Source organism: Indicator indicator, chromosome 8 (assembly GCF_027791375.1).
Source record: "Indicator indicator isolate 239-I01 chromosome 8, UM_Iind_1.1, whole genome shotgun sequence".
Lineage (NCBI taxonomy): Eukaryota > Metazoa > Chordata > Aves > Piciformes > Indicatoridae > Indicator > Indicator indicator.
In genome coordinates, this window is record NC_072017.1 from 34,860,465 (window position 1) to 34,871,183 (window position 10,719).

General features: G+C 43.0%; 1 protein-coding gene across 1 annotated transcript in view; it reads right to left on the bottom strand.

Annotated features, from left to right (window-relative positions):
- MANBA (mannosidase beta) overlaps positions 1–6,121 on the bottom strand; it is a 51,719-nt gene extending 45,598 nt beyond the window's left edge. Inside the window, exon 1 of the mRNA XM_054383058.1 lies at positions 5,927–6,121. Coding sequence (XP_054239033.1) covers positions 5,927–6,121 — 195 coding nt within the window. The remainder of the gene's footprint in view (positions 1–5,926) is intronic.
- Positions 6,122–10,719: the final 4,598 nt, after the last annotated feature.

The following is a 10,719-nucleotide window of genomic DNA, read 5'->3' on the forward strand; positions in this document are numbered from 1 at the left end:
CCCTTATCTTTGTTGCAATCTAATTTGAAATTTTCTTACATGCTCCTATCTCATAAATATGCTCTGATGCTACTTTATAATGCACGCCTTAAGAAAATTCTGCTGATGTATTAGGTTGCCAAAATAAAACTTGCAAGTAATGTCTCATGATTTACAGTTTAATGATTTTGCTGTTGCCAACCTCAAACTGGAAGCTAAATAGTTAAGGTACTTGTCTATATCCATCCATCAGTTAAGGAAGTTCATCCTAAAGTACTTCATTTTCAGCAGTTACTCTAAGAAAACAGTAAAATTAATGTCACCTTATGCTCAAGGATACATTTATTACAGATGAACAGTGAGCCAAATACTACCAGGGAGTTAATTTAACAGCATATTAACACCCACTGCTTAATAATCTTTGAATACTGTGCTGCATATAATAGTATAATAACTTTTACCTATTTTAACCTCATGGGCTTTCGAAAGATAAAACTTCAGTGCCCTTTAATATCTACCCTAAGATTCACTTAGGCTTCACAACATGCAGGGAGCTTGAATGCTTCCACATATGTTCATACAACTCAGTAGAGCATTAATATTTTCACAGACAATAATATATTTATATTAAACAACTATTTAATCAATGAATGCCACTTAACTTCTTAGAACCATATGATACCCAATGCAATTTTTACCTGGCTTGCTCTGAAAAATGGAAGTTACAATGAAGTGTTTAAAAATACACATCAGTATATTTTATACAAATGCTGAACAAGCTACAAAAATGCACACTACATTATAGAACTGCAGAAACAACACTTGAGATAACTAAGTTTCTGTCTCCTCTAATATTATATCCAAATATGACCAAGACCACTGTAACCTTCTGTGTCAAGAGCATGCCCTTCTATAACAAGGCAGCAATTGCAGTTCTATCCAGCCCCCCCTATTAGCATTACAGTTGCAGACCCCCCGTAATAGTTCTGTACAAATCAAAGTGACAGCTAGTAAGACAAAACAGCCTTTTTGTGCAAATGCAAACGGCTGGCAGATGAGAAAATCCAGCCACAATAGCCACAGTCATCAGAACTGAAATTTTATAGTCACCTGACAGCAGAAATGGCACCATGCAGTACTTGGACAGTACATGCCAGAGGACAGCTATTTCTAGCACAAAGATTTAATGCAAAAGCTAACTGCTGATACATTTTACTTATCAGAACCGTGCCTGAGAGAAAATACTATGCTGACAGTAGTTAAAAACTAAATCCTCAGACAAAATGATTTCTGCAAATCTTATTTCAGAGATGTAGGGTTTGCAATAGACTCAAATTTATATCACGTCCACGCTTACACCTGAGCTTTACACTAACTTTATTCAAGTGACTACTACCCTTGCTTATATGCATTTTCATTGTCTTTTCAAATTTTGACATGCAAATAGTAGAAAAAGCTATGGAGAGATAATGAAATGTTTTTAAAGCAACCACACTGAACACCTAACTCCGATGCTGTCTCCTGCCCTTAAAACTCTTACCATAGTTAACTCAGCATTTGAAGTAGGTTGACTGAACATGGAAGAAAACAATACTTTGGCAGGAAACTCAAAAGTATCTTCCCCCAAGAGGATTTTCCAAGATATGTGTATTTGGTGCATGCAGAAAGCTCTGTCCATCCCACGTGTATTTTGTAAGCCAAAGAGTCTTAAAAGGGTCTCCTCTGGAGACTTTCAAGACCCATCTGGATGTGTTCCTGTGTGACCTGCACTAGATTATATGGTTATGAGGTCCTGCTCTGGCAGGGGGGTTGGACTCAATGGTCTCTGGATGTCCCTTTCAACCCCTAACATCCTGTGATCCTGTGAAAAGACATCTCTAGAACAAATGCTAGGAGGATCCAGAGAGATGAGTAATGAACCCTCAGTGTCAGAGGGAGGATGTCTTTCAATTCAAATGTGCAGCCTGCACAGCAGATGCAGACATGCAATCAGCTAGAGCATTCCTGGGCAAAAACAGTTTGTGCATCAATCTAAATTTGAAGTGAACCACACACTGATAAATAAGTTGTTTGCAGCTTACTCTTGCAATCTAAGCCAACATTTTGCAGGCTTAATATTTGGCAGTTTATTATGGCTGCCCTCCTTCCCCTTGTTTGTGAGACACCCACTAAGCTACATTACTGGAACAGGCCCTCCCAAATTTTGGTTTAAACTTCTGGTTTGGGTGCTAACCCATGCAAAAATCCCAAGTATGCAGAGGAAAAGGGTACAGTGCTGCTTGCTGTTTGCAAATCACACAGAAAAACAACATGTAGATTTCACTAGGTCGCTGAACATGCAGCTCTTGCTACCCAGAAGGGATTTAGTTCCCACTAGCTTTGTTTTCCTGTTTCCTGGTACAGCTTTTCAGACCAGTCTTCACTTTGGATTACAAGCAGTAAGCTTTTGGATTGCTGCTCTAGTGACATTTTCAGCAAGATTAATGAAAATCTTACACTTAATGGCAAAGAGCAAAAGGAGCAAATGGAAAACAAACAAACAAACAAACAACTCTGGACCAAAGCTTTTATTACAATTGCCAAGGTATTTAGGCAATTATACAATACAACTCCTTATTCCACACTTGACACAACCTCAAACAGGGCTGATTTCCAGAGACAATGAGCACTGAGGCACTCTGCCTCTAAAATTCAGGCTGTGTGCATGCTTTTGTACAAATAGGAATACAGGAATATGATTTTAGGCAGCTGCATTTGAAAACATTTGGTCATAAGCATTTTCACTGCAGTGGAGAAACCTCAGGACTAACAGCTGAACACACTTTTTGCAGCATGAGCCACACATTGCAACAAGGAATTATGTCACTGACTCCCTCCAAACAACACAGGTTTGCTGCTTTGCTGCTTTGCTGAATGCTGCAGCTGTGGTGGCTGGGACTGATGACGTTTAACACTACCTGTGGTAGCTCTGAAATCTACTAAGGCTGCTCCCATTATTTTGGCATGCTCTCCATTCTATCTTTTAAACAAAAATATAACTTTAAAACAATTTAGTTGTCCCGGTTCAAGGATTTGTGTGAATGTTTCCTTCTGTAAACTGGGCTTTGCCAAACTGAGTAAGAATGGGCTTAAACTGATTCATAGATTCACAGAATACCAGGTTGGAAGGGACCTCAAGGATCATCAGTCCAACCTTTCAAGTGAAAGAATACAATTTAAATGAGATTGCCCAGCACCCTGAAGAGCTGGGCTTTGAAACTATCTAATGTAGGGAAATCCACCACCTCCCTTGGGAGTTTATTCCAATGTCCAGTAGCTGGAATGGCATCCAGCCCAAATCTCCCCAGTAGCAACTTGTACCCATTACCTCTTGTCTTTACCACGGGACTCTTTGTAAAAAGGGAGCCTCTTTCCTCACGAATGCCACCCTTTATGTACTCGTACACGGTTATGAGGTCACCCCTAAGTCTTCTCTTCTCAAGGCTGAACAAACCCTGTTCTCTCAGCCTTCCTTCACATGACAGTCCTCTGCCAGTCCTCTGATCATTCTTGTGGTCCTTCTCTGGACCCTTTCCAGCCTGTCCACATCCTTCTTCTATAGCAAGGGCCAAAACTGTACACAGTGCTCAAGGTGCAGCCTGACCAGCACTTAGTAGAGTGGAAGATCTTACATTATCTGTACACACACAAACGTAGAAACAAGTTAGCTCGTTCTGAGCTTGGAACTACCCAGACACCAGCTGGGCCCTGTTCAGAGGTCAAGCGAACTGGTGAAGCATTTTGGTTAACTGAGCTCCTCAACAGACTGCACCAATTCTAACACCACCAACTTAGCAACAGTTTCCAGACTACAGCGGGTTCATATCCGGCCATGTCAGCACGTGTTTGGAGCAAGAGCATACTTGTATTCACGTAAGCATGTTCTGAGTGTCCACAAGCTACCATCATCGATTTAATTAGCCAAGCACACATCTACCTATTAAGCAAGACCCATGCTGCAGGCCAGCAGGCTGACTAAGCTTTCACACCTCTAGGCAGGCTTGGGATTCTGCCCAGGCACATGAGAGTTCACGGTGGCAGCCTCATTTCCAAATAGCACACTGCTGCTTGAAACAACTAAAATTACAAGTCAGTTTACAGCAAGGCAGCTAAATTAGCAATCACATTTTCTCACTTCATAAGAGTACTTAATGTGTGTAGTTAAACATGAGTCTTTCATTACGTCACTATCTTGTATGCATGAGTCAGTGAATTGGTCACAGTTTCTCCTGAATTATTCACATTTATAGCAACACCTCCCTCCCAGCACAGCTGAACATCTGAGGCACTCCATTTACCTTAGGCACTTCTGCATGGGAGAAACTGGCACAGTTCTCTTCACTGATCCTCCATATATAGTCTACTTGCCTGCTGCACTTTTCAAGTTTTAGAAAAGACATTTTAAAACCTTAATTGTGTATGTGCAGAATGTCATGTCACTTGGCACAGAGATGTTGAACCAGACCATCATGGCTCAGCTTATCCCTTCTTAATGTATTTACTTTTCCAGTGTTGACTATTTTTTTTATCTGTCAGTGACAATCTATGGACTCTATTATTAGCACTGGGATTCCCAGCCTGTGCCAACACAGAATAGTGCTAAAATTATCCTGCCCAAAGTGTCGTCACTTTCTCCTTATACCTCTCTAACTTTAGTCACAGCAGTGCAGAATAATAATCTGAATAACAAATTAACAATTATAAAATGCATGCTTCTAGAATGTATTTTTAAAATAAATATTGTACAAGAAACGCAACATTGAGCCTGCAATAAATACTATATATGTCTGATATCAACTTGGGGTCTATCTTTGAATCTCTGCTAATGGTCAGATGTGTGACAGTACTTCATGTTTTCTAGTACATAAGTGTATTTATCAGTTTTATAGATGTTATTTCCACTATGTTTTGTTTCTTTTCCTTGTTCCAGCTATGCATTTCACTTTCCACATATTTCCTTTTTGAAAAGCATCCTAACAATGACTCAGTTAGTGCCATGTTTCTTGTCAAGTCTGAGAGTTAAGCAGAGCTTATTCTAATACCAGGGTACTTCACCATCAATCTACAACTGCAGTTTTGATCATTTGTACCAGAAAGTGGTCACTACGTTTTCATAAATCTAAAACCTAAAAGAAGCAATAGTTAACAGAAGCAACAAAGCTTCTTAGAAATGTTAAGGCAGGAACTAATCTTTTAAATGTATCAGTTTTACAATATTTTTTCTGAATATACTTCCTTTAGGCAGCACAGGAGTATACAATCTCAGGTGTTCTGATGGGCTCTGCAAGCGTTAAAAGGGACTTTTAATGGACTAGAATGCCCAGAATCTCTAGACTTCTTGCTTCAACAAGTCAAACTTCAACAGGGTGGCTTTAGCTTTTCATTATTTTGAGGTAACAATGTAAGGAAATACGACTTCCACGCTGTGTAGATACCTGGTGGTAGTACCTTGGTTCCATGTCAAAACCACGGAAACTCACTCACTCGAGCATGGGCTGGCACTTGTATCCCTGGCCCAATTTTGAACCGTTTTGTCATGGATAACCTCAGTTACGCACCCGAGGATGCTGCCGCCACCAACCCTGTGCCACTGAAAGGGCTAAGGAACCCCAAGTCTCGGTGGTGTAGCAGCAAGACCACCAAAACCTGCGGCAGCTGAGGCAGCTCCTGGGACAAAGCGGTGACCTGAGGGGTGAGGGGACTGCCTCTAACCCTACTTATGGACATCTCATGAGGGGGCTGTTTTTACTTTGAGTCAGGCTGCATGGCGAGTGCAAGATTTCTCCTCGGGCGCCACCACATCGCAGCGCCCGGCCTGGCTCCCCTCACCGCGCCGCTGGCGCGGCCGCGGCACCACCAACACTGAGGGTCGCCGGGCGAAGTGCGCCGCAGCGGCTGCCTACCGTACCTGGATGAGGCCCCGGCGCTGCAGGGCGGTGTGCACACAGCCCGGCACCTCCCCGCGGAGCACCACCGAGCCGTTCCCGTTGCCCAGCCGCCAGCTTCCCCGCAAGCTGTGCACCTCCGGGCCGCCCGCGGAGGAGACGCCGGCCTGGCCGGCAGCTGCCACCAGCAATACCAGCAGCGGCGCAGCTCGGCTCATGGCGGCGCCCGCCCGCCGCCCTGGCTGCCAGCATGGCGGCCGGCAAGAGCGGCCGGTCGGGCCGGCGGCTCCGTAAGGCCGCCGCCTCACCGCCATGGCCCGCAGAGACGCTGCTGCGGGACGACGGACGGACAGACAGGGGGAGGAACCGGCCCCTGCAGCCGGCGGCAGCCGAGGGGTGGAGGCGGGCGAAGGGCCGCGCGCACCTCCTCCCGCCGCCCGTTACCAGCTCCTTGGGGCCCGGAACCGCGCTATGTGCGCGCGGGGGGAAGATGGCGCTGGCCAAGGTGGGCGGCAGGGTTTGCAGGCAGCTGCGGAGCGCCTTTGCCCCGCCGCTGTCGCTGAGCGCAGCCCGCCTTGAACGTCGGTGACAGCAAGCACGGGGCCTGCTTTCCCCCCCGCCTCCCCTGCTGAAGCGGTGATGGGCGCTTGCACAACCTCCTCTGTCCAAGGAAGTCAGCACAACGGGAGGACAGAAAGGCTTATCGAGCAGGGCCTACACATTAACAGCAGCAGGGAAAAAAAAAAAAAAAAAAAAAAGTAGTGTGGTATTTTTTTTTCCTCCAAGAGGCACAGTGAGGCCATTGAGAAGTGGAGCGGTATAAGGTTACAAATCTTTCAGATGTGGTAAATTGACTGAGGCCTCGAGAGAAGGGAAGTGAAAGGTATGGAGGAAGTGCTGTGCCAGCACTGCAACAGGTACTTGCAGTACTGGCTCCCTCAAGTCATGAGATTTCATATGGCCTCAGACTTCCACCTCCTTTAGCCATAAAATCACAGAAGCATATAGAACGAGAACAAACATGAACATCTCATTAAAAAGCACCTTGGTTTCTCATAAAGCAGTGCTAGCACTGTTGCTGTGAATCTGGTTTAGAAAAATTCAGTATTTTCACCTGCAAAGGAGCAGAAGGGTCAGCTTCAAAGAAACAACATGAACTATGGTTCCTAAACCACACTGTAACTTTCCTTTGGGCCCTTGCTACTTTACACTTTAATTCACAGCACCAAACCAGGAATGAAAACAATGAGGTCTTAAACAGTTCATGGGAAGGAGCAAGACGCAATCAGTGGCCTGAGCTGCTCTCTTTGGGGGAGTCAGCCACCCATCTTTGTGCTTTCTTTGCAATGAGCCCTGGCACTGAGGGGCCTAGGTCACCCCCAGGAACTGGGGATGTTTCATGCCATGGCATGGTTTTACATTGTGCAGTTGTTTCTCCCACAAGCTGTACAGGAGGTGGAAAACAACTGCACAATCCACTGAATCTCATTCTAGGCTTCAAAGACTCTCCCAATTGCAAGAGCAATTAGCCCAAAACCAAAGTGACAGCACAAAACAGAAGAGTATCTAAGAACGTTGAAGACTAGGTTGCCTCTATGCTTGCTCAGCCATAAGCAGATTTGGAAGCAGTTAGGTTGCTTTCTATAGAATACAAATCATTTTATTCCCTCGCATAGCTCAACATGAAATTGAAAATTACCATTTCAGCAATCACTTCATGACCTCAGGTTATGGTTTGTAGCATATTTGTGTGGTGCTTGGGTTTGAAGTTATTTTGGTTGGTAGTGGCAGGTTTTTCCTGTTGTTTATTCTTAAGGCATAGTTGATTAAATGAATGAACCAGGTCAGAAACTTGGTCAAGCAGGTAGTTTTCTGCCTCAGAATACACTGAGGAGAGGTGAAATTGAGGAGGTGAAATATGCTTAAAGAACAGAAAATCTTGCTGCTTCCTTTAAAGAAGTAATGCTAGCAGTAGTGTCATTTATCTTCCTGTTACTATATAATTCTATAAATTTAACAGAAGAGTCAGGTCACTGTGCATACAAAGAAAGTAAATTACTGTTTGTAGCTGCATACATAAAAATCGTACTATTGTTAGGGAGGGAAAGGACCTCAGGGATCATCTAGTTCGAACCCCCCTGCCTTGGGCAGGGACACCTCACACTAGGTCAGGTTGCTCAGAGCCCCATCCAGCCTGGCCTTAAAAACCTCCAGCAATGGGGCTTCTACCACCTCCCTGGGCAACCTCTTCCAGTGCCTCACCACCCTCATGGTGCAGATTTTTTTCCTAATATCCAATCTGAATCTACCCATTTCTATTTTTGCTTCATTCCTCCTAGTCCTATCACTACCTGACACCCTAAAAAGTCCCTCACCAGCTTTCTTGTAGGCCCCCTTAAGATAGGGGAAGGCCACAAGAAGGTCTCCTCAGAGCCTTCTCTCCTCCAGACTGAATAGCCCCAACTCTCAACCAACCAATAGCATTCATTAGAAAACCCAGTTAACTGCAGGACTTCATTCATTTTTTCCATTTATGTCCTTATGTTTCCTTATTGTCTATTAGCATAGACTGTAAAATTAGAGGAGTAAAGAATACATAAAACATCTTGGGATGCCAAAGCATTCATTACTGCAACAATATATATACAGTCCATATACCAAATCACATAAGAAGAAAGTGACACAAAAACATGCTCCTCCTTCTGCATTGAGTGCGAGAGTGAAATGCAGACAAGAATAGGGATACCAGACATCTGGTTTAGCTTGGACTTTCACACATATGATTCTATGATTCTACACCTCATTCAGCACACCTTAAGAATCCACCCTAGATACATCTTAGAATCTACCCTAGATTCATCTTAGAAACGTTACTGAACATGTATTACGGTCATTGATCCACATCCTTTTGCGGCCCATACTCTTTGGCAGCAGAAGTCTGTGCAGACATTTAGCTGTTGGAACAGTTAACTCTGTGTATTTTTAAGACAGAGTAATTCACATTCAATATATTGACAAACTGAAACACAGGTTCCATTTCAGTTCAACTCCCAACCATATTTTAGCAATACTGGCAAAAATAACTATCATCATGGCAGCCTGAGTTACCCCAACAGGCTTTGCATGTTGTAGAATTCAGTCCAAACGAGCATCTTCTTACCTTTAAAAACTAAGACCGTACAATCATTATACATTAACAGTAGAAAGCCTTGTTCTGTTTCTGCCCTCATCTGTCATTGAGTAATGCTTTCGGGACAATCAAGCAATTCAGTGTATTCCTCTTAAATTCACTCAGACAGCACTAAAAGCTGAACACTGTAGTGCTGCTTGAAAGATCTTGTAGGATATTATTTCTCAAGAAGCAGATTGCCAGATAATGAAGTTTTAATGCTACCTCAGAACAACTGCAAGTTGGATTATTTATTTATTTTATTTTAATAAATCTTTTTCAGCAAGTCATGTGGTAGCTTCTCACCAAGAAGGAAACTGCATTTCAAGATGTTTACTGTACTTCCGTGTTTTCTTTGCCTTTTATTCTTGCTGCTGAAGACTGACTGGAGTGACACACACACACACAAAACCTAAACCTAAAAACAATGCTGTAATTAAGTATTCTGAGAACATGCTGTTTCCTTGTTCCAGCCTTATAATTAAGTTAAATCATGTCTCATTTTCATGTCCCAGTTTTAGGGTTTGTTTTTTGTTTGTTTGAGGGTATTTTTACACAAATGACATTTTTACTGTTTAAAGATACAAGAACCTTAAAGGCTGTGGTTTTATCTTTTAAAATCTTAAGACACAAAGCAAGATCTTTTATGTGGCTTTCTTTTACTGTGTGCAATATTCAACTTCTTTCTGAAATGCCACAAATTTAGGAGGTTGTTACAATTCCTACTTTACAGTACTGCAAGAGGGCATTCTTTATCAACTAAGAAGAAAAGCTGAAGGCAAAACCATGCCTTCAGCTCTATTAGAATAAATTCAGAGTAGTTCCATTGATGCTGCCCAAATTCTACCCTGTTAATGCAGGAGGCTTTTGTTTCCAATTGCTATGCAATCTCTATCATCATGACAGGCTGCTGCTGTTTCCTCTTTCAAATTCATGTTCAGCGAGTTCATGCAAAGGTTTTAAACAAACAGGCTCTCACCGATTTGGCTGCAGTACTTTAAGATATTACTGCCCCCACCTGTCCACCCTGTACCATTCTTATGCAGAAGGTTACCACCTCTGAAGCAAAACTGGACTTGTGTTTACACCAGTCCATACTGGGGCTTGCTATCTCTTTTGGTAACCATATACCACTGCAGGTGCCACCACTACAGACCATTTGTCAAAGACGCAAACCAGATCAATTCCACTTCTAGGAGGTTTGCATAGATGGAGCAATATTGATGCAGACATGTTGGTTAAATACTGGTGTAAAAACAGTGATGTTTGAATGACTGTAAATACCTTTGGGCAGTACAGCACATCTGCATGAAAGCCTAACAGCTCCTCAGCATAGTGCCTGTCCTCCATTTCATTTTGCCTCAGCAAAACACAGAACTGTTGTGCAAAACAATGACTCTCTGGGCTGGTATAAAAGCAGTATGGTACAGGGAGCCCTCCAGCCATGGATTTGTGAAGGACGGACAGAAAGAACATATTTCAGTCATTATTCTGTGTTTACCTTGAATTACAGGCAAAAAAGATGTTAAAAATAAGGAAGTAGCAGTGCTTTTAGATGAGGACACTATTAATAATATCATACTAGGTTAGCAAGAGTAAAATGCAAAATGGCAACAAGTGGTAGGTCTGAAGTTTCTTTCCTTATTA